This window comes from Megalops cyprinoides, chromosome 3 (assembly GCF_013368585.1).
Source record: "Megalops cyprinoides isolate fMegCyp1 chromosome 3, fMegCyp1.pri, whole genome shotgun sequence".
NCBI classification, from domain to species: domain Eukaryota; kingdom Metazoa; phylum Chordata; class Actinopteri; order Elopiformes; family Megalopidae; genus Megalops; species Megalops cyprinoides.
In genome coordinates this window covers 39,443,358-39,466,619 of record NC_050585.1, presented here as the reverse complement: position 1 = coordinate 39,466,619, position 23,262 = coordinate 39,443,358, and the positions used below count along the sequence as shown (strand labels likewise).

At 43.4% G+C, this 23,262-nt stretch overlaps 1 protein-coding gene across 9 annotated transcripts; it reads left to right on the top strand.

Moving 5' to 3' along the window:
- The first annotated feature begins 4,030 nt into the window (after window positions 1–4,030).
- LOC118774996 (nucleolar protein dao-5-like) lies at window positions 4,031–21,855 on the top strand. Of its 9 annotated transcripts, none has more exons than XM_036524660.1 (27): window positions 4,031–4,228; window positions 4,723–4,778; window positions 5,457–5,572; window positions 6,310–6,486; window positions 6,934–7,094; window positions 8,988–9,146; window positions 9,590–9,754; window positions 10,181–10,336; window positions 10,775–10,984; window positions 11,542–11,703; window positions 11,795–11,950; window positions 12,075–12,284; window positions 13,177–13,515; window positions 14,319–14,459; window positions 14,582–14,728; window positions 15,021–15,164; window positions 15,728–15,872; window positions 16,280–16,410; window positions 16,716–16,758; window positions 17,292–17,374; window positions 17,536–17,752; window positions 18,162–18,241; window positions 18,588–18,867; window positions 19,335–19,910; window positions 20,388–20,527; window positions 20,805–20,846; window positions 21,217–21,855. In XM_036524660.1, exons 1-26 carry the CDS (start codon window positions 4,115–4,117, stop codon window positions 20,829–20,831), a joined length of 4,335 nt encoding a protein of 1,444 aa, XP_036380553.1. In that variant the 5' UTR covers window positions 4,031–4,114; the 3' UTR covers window positions 20,832–20,846; window positions 21,217–21,855. The 9 variants fall into 9 exon arrangements, with proteins under 9 accessions (XP_036380553.1, XP_036380551.1, XP_036380552.1 ...); XM_036524658.1 differs by having other exon boundaries at window positions 12,069–12,284; window positions 13,180–13,515; XM_036524659.1 differs by having other exon boundaries at window positions 12,069–12,284; window positions 15,731–15,872.
- The last annotated feature ends 1,407 nt before the right edge of the window (window positions 21,856–23,262 follow it).

The following is a 23,262-nucleotide window of genomic DNA, read 5'->3' as shown; positions in this document are numbered from 1 at the left end:
TTGTTCTTTAATAAGCATCCCTTTAATGAGTGTAACTTGAATAAACATTAAGAGAAAAAAGGAATACTCAAAATCATGTCAGGTCAGAGTGGCTCTGAAGGGAAAAAGGTCACAGATCCAGGTTCCTTGCAGAGGGACTGGTGTTTAAGACCACAAGTGTGACACGCCTGCATAGAATACAGACCAAAGTAATGCAGACGTTTCAGCAAAGCACTGCCTTTATGACAGCATGCTGTTTATTGAACACTTATTGATAAAAAGAGATATAAGGTGAGGTGGATGCTGAATGTAACAAAAATATTAATTCTCAGTAAATTCCAAAACATATTCTGGAGTAAAAAACGTACAAGGGTACTGCCAATAATCACAATATTATGATTGTATGACCTTCTCAGGGCAGTGTCTCTGTATGAGGATTTTGGAAGGGGACTCTGTTTGCGCTCCAGTCCCCAGGGGTCAGAGGGAGCAGATGTGATGCTTGTAAGGACGTACTGGCTGAACAAACTGTTTCGTTCAGTTTTACTTCTGTCCTTTTACACGAGTGCTGCTGATTTTCAAATGTGATCTAATATCTCTGGCGGTGAAAGAGCGTATTTCTCCTGCCGTGCTGGACCACACTCATGCCTCTCCAAACCTCCAAACCAGGTCATTGCCACTCTAACCATACTCCTGCCACTACAAACCACACTGCTGCCATTCCAAACCATACTGCAGGCTTCCATTTCCCTGTGCAGCACACCAGCATCAAACACATTTGTTTTCACTCGGTGTATGTATGTGTGTGTGTGTGTGTGTGTGTGTGTGTTTTTGTTTGTATGTGTGCATGCTTGTGTGTGTGTGTGTGTGTGTGTTTGTATGCATACATGTTTGTGTGTGTGTGTGTGTTTACAGCTATCAGCCTTGGTCCATAAATTTTGTGTACACATCGTTCCACAGCTTGTTCTGCACCAATCCCACATAAAGACAGTTGTCAGGACTCCAGATTACAGTGCAGTGTAGAGGCGATGTGAGTGGGTGCTTTTGGCTCTTTCTCCTTTTTTTTTTAAATCCTTGAGGAGCTACAGATGCATCATCTTTACTGCTTTGAGTCCAGTGTGAAATATCTTTATCATGCAGAGGAAAATATTGAGTTTGAAGCCCTTTCAGGAAAGAATTACCAACAACTAATGGTTTCAGTTTTCATACTGTATTATTAATAGTGTTTTCCCAATCTTTTTCTTATTTGTAGAGAGGAAATACAGCTCCCCAGAGGACTGTGTGTTTCCTGGATGAATGTAATACCCCATCACAGTGTGTGCCTTTTCTTTCAGTTTTTTTTTTCTGTTCAGAATGTTTCCTCTTCATCTGATGTAACCACATTAATGGGTGCATTGCAGAACACTAAAAACAATGTTTGTTTTTTTTTACGCAATTTATAGCTACATTTTAGCTCTATGCATGAATGTATAAATGGTGTATCATTTTCCCCAGCATTTTCCAGTGGCACAGAGCTGGTTGCAAATGGCACATCATGGTAACCAGTTGGGCCAGGTTGTTTCAGAATATTACCAAAGCTGAGAGAGCAATCTTGGTCATCAGCCACAGCCAGTTCTTATGAGAAATTATATAAATCTGTAGAGCACTTGCACAAATGAATCATCAGAATATCCTGAGATGCACCACACAGACCAAGCAAACAGAGAGACAGAAGGAAAATGAGCTTTCTCCTGTTGGGGGTGGGGGGTGGGGGGGCCAAATGCAAGGCCTGGGTCTTGGGTTTGGGTTGTTTTACTGGTTTTGAATGGTTTTCAACTTCCTGGTGTGCTGGTGCTCTCATCCCCATTAACCTGATAGAAACTCAGTGCTTCTCAGACAGGGTTCCACGGCCATATTAAGGCCTTGTTCTCTGTCAACATCCACCTTCTGCCATGCACTCTGCCCTCCCTCCTACCCACAATCCAGTCACACCTGCTCTGTGCACAGAGGTCTTCCATCTAGCTGTCGTGTTCTCCAGCTCATATTTCGTTAAAAAAGGGGTGGGGCTTGTTTTCCTGCGTAAATATACAGTTAAGACTGAACGGACAGCATGAGAAAGGCACACTGGGTAAATTGTCTGGGATAAAATTGTCTACCAAGCAAATAAGTCAGAATGATTATATATATATTGAGTTCATTTTCGCTATGGTGCCTACACTGCACCTTTCTCTTTACATTACTGTCATTTAGCAGGCACTCTTATCCAGAGCAACTTATATTGGTTACATTTTTATCTATTTATACAGTCTCTGTTTATCTATTATTGCTGAGGCAATTGTAGGTTAAGCACCTTGCCCAAGGGTACAACAGCAGTGTCCCAGCGGTGAATTGAACCAACAATCTTTTGGGTACTGACCCCATTCCCTAACTCTGCACCACACTGCTACCCTTAGGTGCATTTTATTACTGGAAAGTGTAATGCAGCTACAACACTAACAGCATTTGTTATTGATGCGGGGGCAACCAGTTTCAGTATAAAACAGCATTTATTATGCATTTATGCATTTTCTGACAGTGAAAAGGTACAATGATTTTTTTTGTATAGAGCATGTAATTTATTTCCCCCTACTCTGAGAATGGAATGACTGTGACATTTTCACTCACATCAAAGCATTCTGTCAGCAAAATCAATGGTGTGTGTATGTCCAGCATAGCTTCATGGAGATCTGGATCTCCCGCCACCAAGAGGGAGCTGTTTTCTCATTAATCTGTTTAGCTGCGCAACTGCATGTCAGATTCTCTTCTTCCTGAGGTTAGCAAAGGACAGATGTGTGTATTTCCTGTCAGTGCTGCACTAAACATTAATGTTTCAAACTAAATCTCAGACCCTCCTTTCAAATCCAGAAAAGACATTTGCCCATATATGTGTGCAATACCTCTAAAGGAAAATACTGATGGTAAAGAGTGTAACTTGAGCTCTTCAGTTCATTAGAGACAGTGATGCTTTCTGACAAATGTTATGCTGCTATTTAAAGAATGCCCTTATAATAGGATACTTAGAAACTGGATTTGTGTTGTATAAAGTATATGGAGTGAGGAAAATAATAAAATATAATAAATAATTAAATGAATAGTCGTCGAATCATGTCGAGCTGTTTACAGTGTGAACTATCAATAGTTGACGAGCGCCACCTACTGTATGCTACTAGTATTGGGTAGATTGAGGGTGGGACTTTTGGAATGCAATTAAATTTTGGAAAGCAATTAAATTTCTGTCATTTTATGATAATACATTTAAGGCCTGGTTTTATTACTGTTTACTTATTTAAATTTAACAAGAAACCTGGCATAACACTCAGACTACAGGTGTGTGTAGTTTAGCCCAATGCTAAAATTAAATGCAGTTATAAATATTCATCCGTATCACAATATTATGAAGTGTAAGTTTGATTATTTTGTTCTGACATATGTCTTAGATGCAACATTAATATTAATAACAATTATTACTATCATTATTATTATTTCTGCTGTTGTGGTCAAGAAGAAAACGAAGACATGATCATTAACGCTTATTTTTTCCTCTTAATTAAAATATTTATTATCAACTACATTGGTCTGTACAACATAAAACACCGGCGCTAAAGACGGCTGTCAATTATTTGGTTTATGTAGTCCTGCTAGGATTTAAAACGTATTCTGCAAAAGAACAGCATACATACAATATTAAACATAATTCAACACAAAATTTTTAAATGCCAGGAATAAGTGTCATTACCATAGCAATACAATAAAAAAAGTTACAGAGTAGGTCATTGATCAGGTTATTTACGGATGAAAACGTGTTCATTGGTGAGGATGACAGTAACCCTACACCCATAGTTTTAGGTCTCCCATTTATAAGAATTTGAATATTATTATTTTAAATAATTTTATTTTTAAATAAGACGTGTTACTCATGTAAGTGGTGGTAAGGTTACTACCGACACTGTTTGTGGGAACTACGTATCCCAGCATCCATTCGCGATTACAAAGGGGACGAACGTGCGTGGTTCAAAGGTAGAACTTGTTAGAATCATGGACGTCTCCATGAAATGTACAGTTAATTAGCCAAGTTTAATTCAAAGGATTGATATAAAGCGACGTTCGAATACACATAAACATGACCTCAAAGGACGACGCGTCAAAATATGAACTGTTGCGTTTGATTTATCTACATCTCAAGGAGAATGGTTACCAGAAAGCTGCTAACGTGCTGAAAAAGCATGTTACTCAGGTATTTTTTCACATTCCCGTCTTCATAGGGCGCTGTAGTCGCAGCGTGTCGAAAATGTGCCAAGGATTGCATGTGGAAGTCATGGATGTCTGTGGTTATGCATAATAACAGAATAGTTAAACTGCTCTGTTATTACAGTAGCGAAGTGATGTATTTGTTGTGGTCAAACGTGGAACAAAGTGTGACGCGTTATAGTTTTACAGAGTGTTACAAACGAGTTTTTCTTCAAGTGTTGCTAGTTCTGGGGGCACCATGCGTGAATGGATTGCGTAACGACACGAGACATGGCTGGTCTTGCGGTAGCGATATAACTAAATTTGAAACGAAAAGAGGATTCAAAGCACTGCCCAAAAGTCGAAAGACGTTGTAAATGTTTCTGATTGTTTTCTTTTCTATTTGCTATTACTCCTCTGGGATGGATCGTGCGCTAAGATCGTGGAGTGGGGGCGTTTCTCCAGCACTGCGTAGTCTAACAGTGTTATTTTGTTGCACAGAACGAAACGACAGCTGTGACGACGACCCTCCATGATATCTACACGAGTTGGGCTCAGTAAGTAGCCCCCCAACAAGTGCCAGAATTATGTGGACTGCACAAATATGAAATGGTTAAACAAGTAACGCATTTATAGTCCCTTTACCTGAAGTATTGCACATTTTATTCTTCAGTACTTCTTGTACCTAACACTTCTACTGCAATTATGAACTATGGTGAACGCATAAAGTTTACAAATGCTTTTTGTTGGCTATTTGTTTTGCTAATATAGAAGAATCTGTTGCACATGTTACGAGATCATTTTTTGGGAAGATTTAGTTTTGCATTGTCAGTCAAACTGTAACTGTGGTTTTGCCTTGACTTATGCGCCCCTCCCCCCACGGTACAGATTGTTCTACCTCTAAAACCGAGAGCTCACTCAGAAACTTACTGCTGTACTCGAACAAATGTGTTGAACTTCTTGTGTTGAACTTAGTTCTAGTTTTCTCTATGACAGACATTCTTAAACTGTAAAAACAATCATGTTTCATCAGTGAATGTAATGTTTGGAACATTTGTTCATTTGTATTACCATGTAATCTACTCGTCAGGCCCCATGTCCTCAATACACAATGTACATGTCACTTTTCCCTGTTCTGTTTGCAAGGTAGATTGCTTATGTTGCTTACAGTACATTTTATCCAGGTTGTGCCGTGTGATCATGTGCAGCTTATTTATATGTAACCCTTGTGTTAGAGCGCCTGATACTGTGAAGCTTAAAGAAGAGCCAGATGCAGATGTGAAGAAGGCAGACGCTGCTGGTGACACCAAGACACTGAAAGAAGATGCAGAGTTGGCAAAAATTGTACCAGGTACTGGCATCCTGTCATATGCACCAAATTATAAAATTAATGTTACATTATTGTCATTTAGCAGATGCTCGTATCCAGAGTGACTTCCATAGGTTACATGTTCCAGAGTGACTCCATAGGTCTTTACATGTTATCCATTTATGTAGCTCGATATTTACTGAGGTTTCTTGAGGTTTATTGAGGTATTTCTGGGTTAAATACCTTGCCTAAGGGTACAGCAGTGCCCCAGTGAGGAATCAAACCAGAAGCCCTGCTCCTAACCACTACACTACACTGCCATGCCTAATGTTAGTGTACTGAACAGCTGCCATTTTACATTTACATTTATTCATTTAGCAGATGCTTTTATCCAAAGCGACTTACATAGGTTACAGTTCTTTACAATGTTATCCATTTATACAGCTGGATATTTACTGACCCACCAGTGGGTTAAGTACCTTGCCCAAGGGTACAGCAGCAGTGTCCCAGCGGGGATTGAATCGGCAACCTTTCGGTTACGAGTCCTGCTCCTTAACCAATATGCTACACTGCCGCCCTTTTCTAAGAAATCTTCCATAACTTCCATTTTTTATTAACTTATTCTGTTCAAAGTTTACTCCACCAGTTCAGGAGTTGTTGAGAGTACGCAGGCATTGCCCCACCCAGGGTTTGAACTGGCAACCATCTGGTTACAAGCCAGTGCTTCCTCAGCCTTGTTCCAGACCAAGAGTATATTTATCAACTTCTCTCCTCTTCAGAAGAGAAAACAGAAGAGAAGACAGTTGAGGCAGCAGAGACCAAGCCCATTATCAAGGTGTCTGTTGCCCCTGAAAGTGAGCCAGACCCCGCCCCTGTTGAATCACAAGCCCCCAAGAGCTCAGACAGCGAGCCCAAAAAGGAAGGTGATGCTGATGCGGATGAGCTGCAGAAACCAGGTGAGGACAGGAGGACAGGGGCTGTTGGTCTGGGCCGAGGTAGATTTATCAAATATTTGTCCATTGAGATCACTGATCTAGTAGCGTTCCAAATGCAACTAATATTAATAAAATGCAATTTTATTCATTCTCATTGACACATGGGAAGGAAAGCCTAAGAACCTCACTCAAAATTATTGACAGTTCATCAGCTTTTTAATGTGTATGACGGATGTTGTGCATGAGTGCAGGTATATTAGCGGGAAGTTGTTGTTGTTTTTTTTTCTGCACAGAAAGAATTGAAGTTCTGTACAGTGCTTTCAGTAAAGATGCAGGGTTTGATTATATTGACATCCGTTCCTGGGAATAGATCTTGAGGAGCTCATCATGCAGTGTTCTTTGCTTGGTTGAATGACTGATGGCTGATACTGTATCATTGTTTTTCCCACTGGCCCCGCCTCTTACCAGCCCCCCAGAACTCCATGGTTCCTCCCCCAGTGACAGCAAGTGATGCCACCATCATCCAGGATAAACCCACTCCCAAGGCCCCCCCCTCGGGGGCGAAGTCTACAACCTCAGAGAGCGAGAGCAACGATGACTTGGAGGATGAGGAGTCTCCGCCACAACAGGTGGGTAGAGCACAGCAGAGCGAGGACTCTTGACAGGAAGCCCTGAGGTACGGGGACGCTAGGCCCCACTAGCAAGCATTTGCAGACAGTCCCTTAGAGGCGTCTGATAGGAAGTCCTGAGGTACAGGGACACTAGGCCACACTGGCTAGAGTTTGCAGACTGTCCCCTAGAGTCCCCTTCACCATTAACGTATGTAGCATGTACCATTTGCTAACAGAAAAGAATTGTTTGGAAAGGATGTTTGTGCTGTACAAAGATGTTTATATGAATGTATGAATTTTATGTTTTGTTAGATATTTGTTTGCTGGAGAGATTGTGAAAATTAGTGTATGTTGTTGATGTTTTAAGATATCTTGTAACTATTATTAATCAATGTTATATAGTTAGTCTGGTAATTGATAGTCAGATAAATTGCTACTGTGAACGCTATACATGGTACGGTCATTGAAATTGTTGAGTTTGTATTGTTTAAAGCTGACACAGTTTGCCACGTAGTCCCTGAATATTAGCATATTCTTTAAAGATGATGGGTCGCTAATAGATTTCGATACTAAGGCATGTCTGCTGTGTTTTATATCAGCTCAGAGTGTAAGTTGTGGGTCTGCACACAGTTTACCTCCCATTCCATCACCTGCTCCTCGGCTCCCTCATCTTCAGAAGGGTCATTTCTTTTTTGTTTTGTTTACTGCACCAACACCACTGCTGGCATGTTCTCACAGTCCGCGCACAAGGAAACGGTGCAAGATCAAACAGATCAAACTGCAGCACAACTCATGTCACACATGCTGAAATGCCCATGCAGAATGGTTATGTGGGACAAACAAACAGAGCCCCAAAATGAACGATTATTGAACATCAAGACGGAATCTGCTCCAGAAATATGGAGTAAGCGGCATAGCATGTAGTTATGGTGGTGCAAATCACAACTTGGCATCTTCACTAAAATTCTGCTGCACTGAATATGTGTGAGGGGATGGAGATGTTGTTAACAGACTACCACACTTTAGAGATTCATAGTGGCTACATACTTTAGACACACTGGAAACAGAATCCTTGGCTGTAGAGGGTTTGACTGATATGTTTAGTCCATAAAAAGACATGCAGTTAGTTGTTGTTTTAAAATAATAAATTGGAACCTAGAATATCAATGGCGTACTGTCTGTGTTCTCACATAGTGCTGTCCTGCAAACTGTTCACATTGTCATGCACGCTTTTATTGTTGGAGTATTTCCCATGTAACCCTGAGAGAAAGGGACATCAGATGGAAGTTTTAAATGAGTCGTCCCTGGCCCTGCTGCTGGAGGGAGAATATTGTCCTGTTAAAACATTAAACACATGCTTTTGAAACTTTTTTGTTCAGAGTGCTCCCATTTGCTCACAACGGATTAGTCCCTTTTTTGGAAGTATTCTGGGGTAAGCCATTTCTTTTGACATGATTCTATTCTGTTATCAATTGCTATGTTAATTTAGTTTTCTTTTATTGTGTTTGAATGGCTTCATCTGAAACTGAGCCTGCTTCTTTGCATCCATGCTTTAACACCTTCCACATGAAGGGGTCATTAAAATAAAAAAAGCGATGAAGTCGCAACCCATTATAGTCTGAGGTGTGCTCCACACCACCCCCCGTTGTTGCCATGTGGCTCTCTCCTAGCTATGCCATTGCTCAGCTTGGTTTGATTTCTGTTGCATCACTTGGCTTTCTCTACCTGCCAAGGGTAAGAATCCATTCAGTGGTCATGGACCCACACAGGGACCTGCTGCAAATTTGCTTGAGCTGTACAATCCAGGATTGGACTCGCAGTGCGAGTCATGGCTGTTGTGTGTGAAAATGAATTGTAGCTTGTGAACTTTGGGAGATGTCTTACACTCCTGCTGTGCTGATTAAATTACAGAATGCCATGGTGACCCCCAATTCCAACACTGTGTCAGCGACCGTAAGAAAGGAGGCGACAGCAGCCACCCCTGTCCCGGCCGTAGCTCCCGCAAAAATGGCAGAGAGCTCCGAGAGTGACAGCCAGTCAGAGAGTGGAGACGAGATTCCACCGTCTCGGGTAAGCCGAGAGGATCACATTCATGCTTTCAGTTCAGTGAACGCACTAAAGTTCTGGAATGTGTCAGGAGCACTCTCAGGTGTTCTTCAGCAACATTTAAAATTACGTTCATTTAGCAGACGCTCTTATCCAGAGTGACTTCCAGCACAAGAGAACAGAGGTGTGTCCATTCAAGTTCAATGAGCGACAGTGTCAGACCATCCTAACTACACTCCCAGACTAGAGAGTGAGCATAACACTATTCAAGCCCTACCACAATTTAACTTGTGCTAACCTGAGATTCCTGAGATTACAACACATGTGTATGCTAGAAATAAGAGTCCATTATTAAAATGTTTCACACAGGAGTATGTGTTAGGATTACCATAAACACTTTCCAGTTAAACTGATCATGCTGATGTTGTGTCAGTTTTAATATTTCTTAATGTGTTGTCATCACAAAGGCCACATCCAGCAAGCCTCCAGCCACACCCACAGTGCTCAGCAAGCCTCCAGCCACACCCACAGTGCCCAGCAAGCCCCCAGTCACACCCAAAGTGTCCGGCAAGGCTGAGAGTTCAGACAGCGACAGTGAGGATTCAGGCAGTGAGGAGGAGACACCTGTACAGGTAGGTCACACCTGGGGGTAGCAGAGTATATATTCATGAGACAGTATTCAGACTCACCCCTGATTGTGATGCACCTGAAGCAAAAGCAAGGAAAATAGTGCAAATTAGTGCAAAAAATCATAAATGCCTTGTCATGGCTGAGTTTGACATGGGCATATTACTGACTGTGCTGAAAATCCTTCCAAATTGTGGAAGTTCCTTCCCTCAATAGTGGAACAAGGAGTTTAAAAGCTTCTGTTGTGCTTTCATTATAATATTGATCCATTTATTCTGTTCAGTTTGGAGGCCATCGTTTTAGGGGGTCACTGAAAATTACTGACAGTAGTATTTCCAATGGTATATGAAATGATCCATAGACGAACAGTTATCATTGCTCTCCTACATTGCTATTTGCTCATGTGTTCTGTGTGCATGGTTTCATCAAAGAAAAAGGTAGCCACCACAAAGAACACGCCCAGCAAGGCCCAGGCCACCCCCACAGTACCTGCAAAGTCCCTGGCTACGCCCACAGCATCCAGCAAGGCTGAGTGCTCAGACAGCGACAGTGAGGAGTCAGACAGTGAGGACGAGACACCTGTACAGGCGAGTCACACGTGGGAGGTGCACTGAGCCTCTGTCAATAAAAGAGCTGGATTTGGAGTGTACTCAAACTCTCACACAGAACAACACTGTTACAAATAACCCCAGGAAGGATTACTTTTGTATTGTGGCCATTTGTGGAAAATACCATTCTGATTACCACTTCCAGGTTTTACTGAATTTGAACGCAGTGGTCCTTTAATAAATGCTGCTGACAAGGATGACTGTCAAGGACTGTATTTTTCTAACATAGTTTTTTTTGTTTTAGCTCTGTTTTTTACCTCAGTGACTGTAATTCTGGCTGTTGTATATCTGTGTTTATTGTTCTTGCTGCTACTATGATATGTATGTACTGTATTCAGTATATCATGTTGTATTGGCCTTATAAGTTGCTGTGAACACAATCATCTGTGTTTTTGTGATGTCATACTGGGTTTTTAGAAAGGAGTAACACCAAAAGTTACAGCTGGAACTCCGGCCAAGAAGGCTCCAGCGAAGGGGGCGTCTGCACCTCCAGCCAAGCCCAGCCAGCCCACCCCCAGCCAGACCAAAGCTGCACCCAAGTCCCCTGCTTCGGGGAAGAAGGCTGAGAGCTCAGAGAGTGAAAGCACAGACGAATCTGAGAGTGAGGAGGAGGCTCCGCCACAAAAAGTGGGTTTTTCTGTTCCTTCTGTTTCTTCTGTTTCTCTGTCTCTCTACCGAGGGCTACCACCATGTTCCCTGCCTATAGGAGAAGGCAAGCAGAAACTCTGCATGGAGCTATCCTTAGGAGACAGGCTTCCAGACTCAGGGCCGAATTTTGGCAATTTAATCTATTATTATTAAAAACCTTTATTTTTTTCTGAAGTCTCTAGAGGTTAGAAAGCTTTTTTTTCCAAGAGACCTGGCAAGAAAGTCGGTAAAAGTGTGTTACATTTTGATGTGTACAAAAGCCAGCCACAGCACAGATGACACACAAAATCAGAATAAGGCAAACATTAATTACCCCCAGTGCTTTCTAAACAATTACAGGTATCTACAGTATTTTTGTGCACATGTGACTATCCCCATGTGAAAGAGCAAATGTTTCTAGTTCCATTTCATTGTTAACAGACTATACTGGTTAGAGGTATATTCACAGGAGTTTTCTTGTGTATTAATGTTGCAGCACCCGGTATAAGTCATTCTGTGACGTATGCGTGCCGTACTGTGTTATCTCTCTTTTACAGAAAGCCACTGTGACCCCCAAAGCTGGCTCCGTGCGTGCAGCTCCTGCAGCAGCTAAGCCCAGCAAGGCCACCCCTGTCCCAGCCACAGGCCCCTCAAAAACAGCAGAGAGCTCAGAGAGTGACAGCCAATCAGGCAGCGAAGATGAGACTCCTCTATCTCAGGTATTGTTGCCATGGAGATTATTGTCAGTATAAGTTGGTCCACTGCGCTTAGGGTACCACTGAAAAGTGTGTGTATGTGTATATATTACAGAAGAAGGTAGTCACCACAAAAGCTACACCCAGCAAGACGCCGGCCTCACCCAAAACATCCAGCAAGCCCCCGGCAAAGCCCACAGCTTCCAGCAAGGCTGAGAGCTCGGACAGCGACAGCGAGGACTCTGACAGTGAGGAGGAGACACCTGTACAGGTGAGTCACGCCTGAGAGGATCCGAGTGATTCTGTACTAATCTGCATTAGATTTTTTATCTAACCGACTTGATCGTCCTCAGTGCTGTTTCTAGGTATAGTTTCTTCTGTCCCTGCAGTTACAGAAAGCAGTGGTAACACCAAAATCTACTGCTGGAGCTCCAGCCAAGAAGACTCCAGCAAAGGGGGTGTCTGCAATTCCAGCCAAGCCCAGCCAGCCCACCCCCAGCCAGACCAAAGCTGCACCCAAGTCCCCTGCTTTGGGGAAGAAGACTGAGAGCTCGGAGACCGAAAGCACAGATGAATCAGAGAGTGAGGAGGAGCCGCCTGTCAAGGTGTGTCCCTTTGCAGGCAGGGAGAGAGTGAAGTGTCAGTGGTCCTGTAGGTATATAACACTGTCTGGTAATTTGGATAGTTTTAACACACACACTCACATACTTTCCCTTCTCTTTCTTTTACAATTGACCACTTTCAGATAAGAGGTCATGACCCACTATTGATGTTAAAGATAGCCCTTGTCACGCAGAGACACGGGGGGTACCATGGTGTCCTGGCCAGTTTCCTAATATGACTGGCCAGATAATCACCCCCCTGTTTAATTTGGCTAAATGAATCCCTCCTGTTATGCCTCAGAGAACATTCTGGTGAGCATTCTGGTGCAAAATGGCTGCCATGTGTCATGAAAGGGAATTCTTTGTGTAAATGCAGTTCATCATTAATTGATTATTGTTCATAATTGTTTCTCTTCTCTTGCCCTCCAGTCATGCAATGCCCTAGCCTCTTCCAGAGCTGGATGTTCTCATTTCAGTCAACCTCTCACTGTCTCCTAAACCCCCGCTTCTTCAGCTGTGCCTCTGCACAGCTGTTTCTCTCTCATTTTTTACTGGCTTACACCATATTTAATATATCACAATTGCTTTTGCCTTTTATTGTCCTAATTATTGTCCCGTTTTTTTCCCCCACATGTAATTTGTTATTGTAGATATTATACCTTTAAGACATTCATTGTTTTAGATACTGTAGATGACCTATGTTATATTAAACTCATATCAGGTGTATTTCTGTTTTAACAGGAGCCATTTGCTCAGAGTTTATTCAGGTGTATTATTTTAGCTGACACCACAGCCTTCAAGCACTGACAGAAGCCCACCTCTTACCACATGACTGTTAAGAGATGTTGCTGTGCTATGCCAGGGGGACTCATGCAATGTGTATCTTGACTTCCAGAAGAAGGTGACTCCAGTTGCCCCATTAAATCCAGCGGTTATGACAGCTCCAGTCAAGGCCAAGGCCACGCCCAAGACCACACCCAAAGCCATGCCCAAGGCCCCTGCACCCCCCAAGGAGGTGGAGAGCGAGAGTACAGACTCATCAGATAGCGAGGATGAGGCTCCAGCCAAGAAGGCTCCAGCCAAGGGGGCCTCCGCACCTCCAGCCAAGCCCAGCCAGGCCACCCCCAGCCAGGCCAAATCTGCACCCAAGCCCTCTGCTTCAGGGAAGAAGGCAAAGAGCTCTGAGAGCGAAAGCACTGATGAATCAGAAAGCGAGGAGGAGCTGCCTGTAAAGGTCCGTTTCCATAACGGCAGACAGCAAAAGCCGGTCTGTCCAAATTGGCAGCCTCTTCTAAAACGGTCCATCCAATGACACTGTCCTTGTAGCTTGTCCCCAAAAATTAATTTACGCTTAGGGTTGGGATCAGGGTTAGGGGAGTCTCGTTGGCAAACGCGGTTGAGATGGCTTTGGATGACACTGCCTCTGTGAGCAGCTCTGCCCTCCTGCCACCCCATCCATCCCGGCGGGTTAAAACAACAGGGGCTTTTCCCCATGGCTGGGCATGAATGAGCCATGGGGATGTGCGAGAGCTCAACAGAGGGGAAAAGAACACAGAGCAGGGCTTGTTTCCGGGAACGTGCCCAAGAGTCCAAGCGTTTTCTGTTTTCTTATCAGGCTTCCCACAGTCTGTGGGCCTATCATCAAATCCTTGGCAGTGTCGTCATCCTGGAAAGCCCTTTGAAAGTCAGGGAAAATTGCCAAAATTTGAAAAATAACGTTCATTCTTGCTTAATTCTTCTACATCATTTGTCATTTACAGTCAAGTTCACCTTGCCGGCTTGTACATCAGCCCCACTGCCAAAAAATGCTGGTGACTGGCAGTTGCTGCCAAGAGCATCTTTCAGTGTGTGTCTGCAGACAGAAGTATTTTTTTATGATGTCATTTCAAAAGTGTTTTCCTCTAGTAGTGGCAGCGTTAAAGTATTGCCATTTCATTTCATAGGGAGCTATAAACACTAAATTGTTGAACGCCTTAGACTAATCTTTAAAGTGTCATTGGAAAGTCATGGAGAATGTAACCCTGTCTGTATGAACAGAAGGCAGCATCGGTAACCCCAGCAAAGCCAGAGGCCACGCCAAAAGGTGCACCCAAAGCCACACCCAAGCGCCCCGCCCCCAAGGAAGAAGAGGATGAGAGCTCAGGCTCTTCGGAAAGCGAGGAAGACGATGTAGCATCGGTCAGTCACACAAAAGTCCAGTCCTTCCAGTTCATACATGCAGTGTGCTTGGAAGTGTTCTCTCAGTGGTTTTAAAGGGACCGCCTTAATTTGTCTTATTTGTCTCTTAAATGGGCCAACAGAAAGCAGCAGCCGCTCCCACACCAAAGGCAGCTGCTTTGGCTCCAGCAAAGGCCACGGCCACGGCCACACCCAAGCCCTCGGCTCCTGCCAATAAGGAGAGCAAGAGCTCTGAGTCCTCCAGCAGCGATGATGAGACCCCAGCAGAGGTTAGTCACATGGGAAAATGGGGCAGCAGTGTAGCATAGTGGTTAAGGAGCAGGACTGGTTGCCAAAAGGTTGCTGGTTCAATTCCCAATGAGGGAACTTCTGCTGTACTTTGGGCAAGGTACTCAACCCACAATTGCCTCAGTAAATATCCAGCTGTGTAAATGGATAGCATTGTAAAAACCTGTAATTGATGTAAGCCGCTCTGGATAAGAGCATCTGCTAAATGCCAATAATGTAATGCAGTCCATCAGACACTTTTTTCCAGTGCTCATTTTCACATTGATTTAACAGAAATCAGAAGCAACTTCCAAACTAAAGGCCGTGCCAGCCACGCCTGAAGCCACGCCCCCGGTCACACCCACAGCCACGCCCAAGGTCACAGCAGAGAATGAGAGCGCAAGCTCTTCGGACAGTGAGGATGAGGCTCCACCCAAGGTTAGCTTCACTATCGGTGTTTGACCATAAAATTAATCCCTGAAGGGTTTCCAGAATGTTGGGAGGGTTGAATATGTTGAATAGGTTAAAACTAAAAATCTGTGATTTTAGTAAAAATAAAGGAGCAGAGAAAAGACAAAAACAGAAAGTTGGACAGGAAGGAGCACCACAGCCATTTAATGTGTGACATGGAATCACAGAATGCACTGCCTTGCTAACTGCTATGGTACTGTGTGAGGGTTCACTGCATGTATTTAGCCTTGAGCAGTTCTAGTTGGTAAGGCACTCTATGTGGGTCAGACAGCTTGTCATTGGCAGGTCAGTGATGGGTTGCTGAGAATTCAAACATATTCCCTAATGGAGATAATCTATGTTGGACAGAGGCTGAAATGGTAAACTCCTTTATCATTCATCAGCATTGTAATGACATTTTGGCATTGCTTCACAGGAATGTAATTTGTCTGTAAAGGTCTAACTCTGAAAGACTGCCTAAGCTGTGACGATAATGTTGAATGAAGCTGCAGCAATACATTTGGTTGCTCTTTCGATTTTATTCCTGTCAGGAGAAGGTTGCGGAGAGTGAGTCAAAGGCAGTGCTGGTCACGCCTGAGGCCACACCCAAAGCCACACCCAAGAACACTGTGCCTTCAAAGGAGGAGGACAGCAACAGCGAGGACTCTTCAGAAACTGAGGAGGCTCCCCCTGCTGGTTCGGAGGGCTCGGTTCTCTTTTTCTAACATGTACAGGCACACACATAAACGTACTGAAACAGTTACACAAACAAATGGAGGGTATATCAAAAATAGCCACATACAGTCATTCACTCTTTCTCCCCCTCTTTCTCTCCACCCTCATGTCCTCTCACACCATCTCACACACACATACAGTGACACACATAAACACAGAGACTCCCTCTCTCTCCCTCTCTAACACACACAGACATACACATAAACACACTTACACAAGCACATGCAAACAAATTGCAAGTAAATCAAAAATCAAGTGCTTTATCAAACTTTATCAGAACACTGGGCAGCTCTATATTGTTTTGAACTCATGATATTACAAAGTAGGTAAGTGGTTCTGAAATATTGGTGGCATCTCTTTACCTAAAGCTGTGAAGACTCCCGTAGCCAAAGAACCTGCTGCTGCTGGTTCCACGGCCACACCCGCCTCACCTACCACAGACATGCCTACCGCACCTGACAGCAAGGAAGAGGAGGGAGACACGCCCACCCCTGCTCAGGTGAAGCTTTGTTTACACTGTGTGTGAGTCCGCTCTGCATCCATGTACTGGTATGTATTTGTGAATAAGTTGGACATACATTCGTATACTGCATTTGTGGTGCTCGTCGGCCAATGCACAGTAGTTCTGCATCATACCTGGTTTATAAATGTACAAAAATTCAAGCAGAAGATCCAATAAGTTTCCTATCATTTCCATAAAGAACCACAGCACCACATGTTTGACAAGTGTTTCTTCGGGGGTTCTCTCTCCTTTTGCGGTGAGCGTGATGAGTGCATGTCTGTTTCCCATCTCCCTGTTCACAGGAAGTACCAGAATTGAAGCTCTCGGAGGTCACCCTGCCAGAAGGTACATTTCTGATTGTACAAAGAGACTTCATCTCTTTCATCACAGCGAAAGGAGGCTCAGGGGAACTGCCTAAGGTTTTTTAAACATTTTAAGCAGGGATTAATAAAATTGACTGCAGAAGCTATTCAGAGCTGAGCTCTTCAGCAGAACAGTGCAGAGGTGGAAGTTAGTTAAAGGCAAATTTCACACTGACACAAAGAAGTGTTTATTTTTGCAGGGAGTTGTTAATGCTTGGGACATTTTACCAGAATCCATAGTGGAAGCAGTGTTGAAGACCAGGCTTGACACAGTGCTAGATATACTCTAGACTACACACTTAGATGTGGGTGTGTTAGGCATAAGGTACAGGTCAGTGAATGGTGTAGGTGGCTTAGGGATAAGGTCAATGAGAATGGCATCGGTATACTACAGCTTCAGGCTGAGTTACAGGTCAGTAGATGACCTAGGGCTGGCACTGTGTTGTGACTGCCTTTGGCGTTGGTATTTGAGGACCCCGATGAGGTGTCCCTGCTGATTCTCTGTTCTTTTCACAGGGATGGCCCCAGACTCTGCTCCAACTGTCCCTGTGCCACCCATCCCAGAGGACAGCAGCCCCGGCCAAGAGGAGGACTCCCAGGTGAGTAAAAGGGGAGAAATAGGAAGGCCCCCATGAAGGGTTGTAATGTGCTTGGTTGCCCTGAAGGGGGCAGTAAAGGACCAGCAAGTTCCACCAGTGCAAATTGTACCTGTCACTGTACTGTATGTATACTTTATACTTTACACTGTATCTGTCTCCAGTCTCCTCTAGTCCCCGAGGCTCCACCACAGAAATCTGCATCACAGGGCAAGAAGAAGAAAAAGAAGAAAGGTGCTGCCCCCTTTGGGGACGAGAGTGCCCCCCCTGCTGCCCTGGAGAAGGGTAAGAACAGCACACCCTCTGCACCTCCCCCAAAGGGATCTGATCTGGATGCCTCCGCAATCGATCTGGATGAATTAATTGCAGACGCGCGCAAAGGTACCAAAACACCCTCCATCCCATCCTGTGCACTCAACTCGTGTGGCCTAGAAAGAGATCAGATACGCAGTCTTACTACTGTGGCACTTTGGCCTACTTTGTGAGTAGCAAATTTAATTTAAGTGTTAGATTTTCTTTCCACTTGTCAATTTATGTTAAACCCAACTTGTGGTGACATTAAAGAAGGGGGAAAATTATTTAAAATTATTTAAAAATTCACAATGAAGTACGGAATAAAGCACCCCAGTGGTAGATATAATGCCCGCCCTACCAGCGAAGGATAGGCTCACAGATGCTGGCTGTGAGAGCTCATTCTCAGTAGCCTCTGCAGTGTCTTTGTGTGGGTTCAGTCCTGACATGCTGCAGGTGTTCAAGCCTTCTTATTTAACTCCTCCTTTTGTGTGTTCAGCTGCTGAGGCCACACCCACAGGAAATGACACATCTGAGAGCGGAAGTAACCTCCCGAATGCTACATCAGAGACCTCACAGGTTTGAGAAGTTGCATCTTTAAGCATGCATTCGAGAGTGTGTGCACGCTTTCTTTGATGTTTTTCCATGTGTGCTTGTTCATGTTTAAAGAAACTCGGTCCCAACTGCCTCAGCTGTAGGAATGGACGAAATGTAAACTGCAAGTTTTTTTGATAAGACTCTCGATAAAACAGTATTCTAGGCTAATGTAGTGCGCCAAACATACATCATAATTGGATATTATAAGCCAAGACAATGCTTGGGGCATGTTCATGAGTTCTTAATTTCTGTACCTTATGTGCAGCTGTTTGAAAATGTTTCCTTTCATTGCCCTTGTGTTTGTTCACAACAAATTTGTTTTTGTCAGCCTTTACCTGAGGCTGTGCCTGTTGAGGCCCCACCTGCAGAGACTGTCCCTGTAGAGGTGGCACCAGTAGAGACCCCCCCTGCAAAGGCCCCATCGGGAGAGACCCCCCCTGTAGAAACCCCAGCAACAGGAGCAAAGAGGAAAAGAGGCCAGGAGACCACAGACTCACCTGCTAAGAAGAAGAAGAAGAAAAAGAAGAAGGAAAAGGCTGCCCCCCCACAGACCGAGCCTGTGAACGATGAGAACGAGCCTCCATCACAGCCCGCTGCCCCTCCACCAGGTACCAAAAACAGTGAGAGAGGCTGGAGAGAGCAGTCACCAGTGCAGTTTCACAAAGGCGATGACAAGCTCTCTGATGCACTCAGGGGATGCTTACATGACTGGAGCGTAGATGGATGTATTAGTAGTTTTAAAAAACACAGGCATGAGCGTGGCATCATGGTTAGGGAACTGACTTCAGAGCAGGCTTATATCCCAGGTGAAGCACTGCTTCTGTGCCCTGGAAGAAGGTACTTGGCCTGAATTGCCTTTGTAAATATGCAAATATAGAAATATGGGAAATATGTAAAAATGTGAACCATGTACCCTTGCTAAGGCCAACTCCAAACAATTCGATAATTGTCATAATAAAGGATTTATTGAAGAACAGGCTGGAAAGATGGAAATACAGGCTTAAAGCTGGAAATATCAGAAGTTCTGTTTTTTTTTTTTACCCATCATCCCCAATAATCTTTCCTGTGTTGACAGATAAAAAAGTGGCAGAGTTGGAGGCTACTGTGAACTCTGATTGCACTACCATCATCCTGTCGGCCAAAACCTTGAAGAAAAAGAAGAAGAAGAACAAGAAAAAGAAGAAGATGATGATGATGGCAGCGAACGAGGAGGTGGTGGGGAATGGCACACCCAAGACCCCTAAAACAGAAAAAGCCACATCAAAAAAAAACAAGAAAGCCACACCCCCAGCAACAGTCCCACAGGAGACTTTGGTCACAGCCAACCAATCGGGAGCCTCGTCTGGAACCCCAGGTAAGGGAGCCCCCAAGGCCACCCCTGGCAAGAGGCCGTTCTCCGCCGTGGCCACCCCTGAGCAGGACGGACAGGAGGCCCCAAAGAAGAAGAAGAAGAAAAAGAAGAAGCTGGACAAGGGGAGCGCCGAAAGCACCGGCCCACAGACAGAAACGCCAGTGGCTGTGAAGAAGAAGAAGAAAGACAAGGAGAAGAAGAAAGCCAAGGAAGGGAAGCCAGCGCCAGAGATCGCTGTGGAAATTACGCCTCCCTCCTCGGAGACAAAAGCGAGCCTCTCATCAGAGAAGAAGAAAAAGAGTGAGTGCCGTTATGCTTCATAATTTTTATTCATTTGGTGGACGCTCCTTTCAGGCAGTTAATCAAAATATATGTGTTTCACAGACCATTTTTACAATGAAGTTGTCCCAAGTACTAGGCAGAGAGAATCTTAAAAACCAGAAAAGTCTAATTGGGGAAAAGATTATTCCCTGACTTACAAGGCCATTTTAGAAATACACATATAGCGCATATAAGAGCCAAAAGAACTAAGATATGAAGATATGACGACAGAACAGTGTGTAACATCAGTTATATGACATCATACTAAAAATGATAGCAATGTAGGTGTACAGGCAGTTGGATATCAGCAAGTATATAGTGATTAAAATGACTGCAAAGGATAACCTTTTCTAACCTGAGAACAGAAAGTGCCTGAAGAGTTAGGAGTCATTGAAAGATTTGGCAGTCTAATAAATCCTTGTTTTTTCTTACTCTGTGTTTGTGAAAATTCTTCAGAGAAAAACAAGCTGAAGGAGAAGAAGGAGAAAAAAATGCAGATAAAGAAGACTCCTTTCAAGGCCTCACCAGGGCTCAGTCCTGATAGCCCTTCCTCTCTGGGGACCAGTCCAGCGCTGGCCAAGAACACCCCTGGGAAGGTAAGCAGTACTCAGCTTCTAACCACTGGGAACAGGGGTGCGGGGCTAATATGCTCCCCATTTTCTGGCCTCTGGGAACAGGGGAACAGGGGGATTGTGTTCAATAAAGGAAAAATTATTTGAAAGTTTGAGGTGGAAAACATGTAGAAGTTGGCCAAAGCACTCCCAAAGTCTATTGTGAAAAAACAGATTGGCTCCAGTACCATGCTGTTAAATCTAAGACTATTGAAAAAAAAGATTAATATGACTGCATATAACTGTTTATTTTTTCTTTCAGAAAAAGAAGTCCCCCAAGAACAAGTAGCCCAGTTGGATTTTGGTGAGTAGAGTTCCCCTTTTATATCATAACGTGGTTGTGCAAAACAGCAACACACAATTATTGGTGGTTTTTTCCCCTAGCTTATTTCTGGTCGTATCTGGCACTCATGTGTAGAGCAGCTGTCTCAGTAAGTTGAATTGGTTGTTCAATTAATTGTTCTAGGCCCCATGACACTTCATTGATCAGCTTGTTAAACTTAACTAGGTAAAGTGGATACAGAGTTAGTAGTTCTTCATTTGCCAGATACGGATTTCAGTACAAAATGTTTTGCATCAACTTGAAGTTTGGGGATCATTGCCCTCAATCAGAAACGAACACTGACCAAAGTTATCCCTATAACCACTTAGTTGTGATGTTTTTCTCTCACAAGGGGGCGTTATCATCTGTCTGAAGATCCAGGAGCTGCTAGCCAGGTAGAAAGGACCATTGCCAGGGTTTTTTTCCTCAGAGTGGAAAGGCAATTTAGCATTTTTTTTTAATAATTATAATGAATTCATACTTACTTCATATGTCTTATGGGGAAAGCTCATCTCTGTTTGCTTGTTAGTTCTCTTTTTTGTTGCTGTTTTTAACTGTGACCATGACATTCTGTGAGTTTGTGTTGGTTTAAGTTTTTCTGAAGGGGGTATAGAGTCGCGGTGACACACTCAAGCCTGGAACATTAAAAAACGATGAATTTCACAAGAGAGTGACGACTGAAGGCATCTGCTGTGTGTTGTCACTGGTGTTGAAATGTGAATGTTTATATTTCTGATTCATAAAAATGGGGAACACTGGTCGTACACAACCTCCTCTGTCCTGAGCATGCTGCTCATATTGCATTGTACACCCCATTGCTGAGTCCTGAAGCCCATTTTTAGTTTTTATCTTAAGAGCGCATCTCCACAGAGAAGTATTAATGTGAGGACTGAGGGGGTTACACTGATGATGGATAACCTCACTGCAGTGGTTGTCAGGGAATTTTTCATGAGTTCTGTGTTTACAAACCAACCTTTCAGTCTCAAAAAGCTGGTGGAAAAAAAATGTGAACTTTTCCTGTTTGTCGTTTGTCATTTAGTTTTTTTCGGATAGAATCTTCCAATAAATATTTTTCTCCCTTTGTTTGGAGTTGTGAATGTTTATTTGTTTGAAGATGAAATCTTTTGACTCACCTCTGAATTGTTTGGTTTGTAGTGTAAATGCATTACTTTCACACCAAAACATGAACTTTTCAAGTATAAAGGATGAAGGAGTGCCACATACTGGTTAAGAACCATTTATAGCAGAGGAAAACTGTTAATATACCTCTATAGCAAGTACAGAATGATAAATGCCTTTCTGTCCTGTGTCCCTGTGTTAAGTGTTTGGCTGGTTAATGCATACCTGCCATGTTGTTTAAGAACCAGGTTAAAGGGACCAGCACAGTTCCAATAGTCCATTTCCAATGGTAAAAATGTATTAAGTCTTTTGTTTTACATGTTTGGTTTAGGCGGGATGCCTGTATATGTGGCTCAGAAGCTGACAAGGGCCGCACCAAGCCCACTAATGACTTGCATCATTTGGGGAGTGAAGGGCTAGTCAGTGGGTCACCTCTGTTTTGCTCACAGCTCTACTGTTTGCCATCATTTCCTAGGGGACAATCACTGTACTTGATTGAGCACTGATAAGTACTAACTGTACTGATTCTGAAAGTATCGCTGACATTAGCTCCATTTTAAATTTTACCTGGACCGTTGCGGTCCCAGGACTTCCTGGTTGTGTTACCGTTAATGGTACTTATTTTGTATGTGGTTCCCATGGTTACCCATGGATACCTCATGGCTGGTCATGTTATCTTGGGCAATTAATTCCCCACATTAGAAGAATCCACTTTTCCTTTTATGCCATGTGAAATGAAAACATGCCATTACTGCAACCAAATGCTTCTTTATGATGGCCTTTCCTGTGTATGGCACAGAGAAAGCTGCTCAAGAGCTCAACAATATGGCATCTTCAAAGGAAAGACTTTCCAACAAGACAGCAGAGAGCCTTGAAGCCGTGTCAGCCAATATGGTTGCAATATGGATGGTTACTATGCAGAACTGTGTGGCTTTGGACTTCCTTTTGGCAGCCCAGGGTGGTACATGAGCTGTAATATTGCTGCACCAACATTCCTGATGAGTCTGAGCACATCAACAATCTGGCAGATAAGAAAACAAGGCCAGAAATTCCATAATCATAATCTTGGACTTTCTATTTGGTTAATAAGTATCTTAGGCTCACTAGGAGAAGGATTTGTACAATATGCTTTTGTTGCCGTGTTGATACTTATTTCTGTTATTGTAATCATTACTTGATGAACCTTTATACCATTGGTCTGTCCCTGTCTAACCCCGAGGATATATATCTTGCTGTTCTTTAGTTCGATTCAAACAACTACTATGAGCGTGCTGTAACT

What these genes read in the sequence shown, in the direction of transcription:
- LOC118774996 (XM_036524657.1), top strand. Translation starts at nt 4,115, where the DNA reads ATGACCTCAAAGGACGACGCGTCAAAATATGAACTGTTGCGTTTGATT. An exon ending in AGGAGTCTCCGCCACAACAG is followed by an intron (nt 7,095 to 8,987) that starts GTGGGTAGAGCA and finishes ATTAAATTACAG; the next exon opens with AATGCCATGGTGACCCCCAA. An exon ending in TGAGGAGGCTCCCCCTGCTG is followed by an intron (nt 15,873 to 16,279) that starts GTTCGGAGGGCT and finishes CTTTACCTAAAG; the next exon opens with CTGTGAAGACTCCCGTAGCC.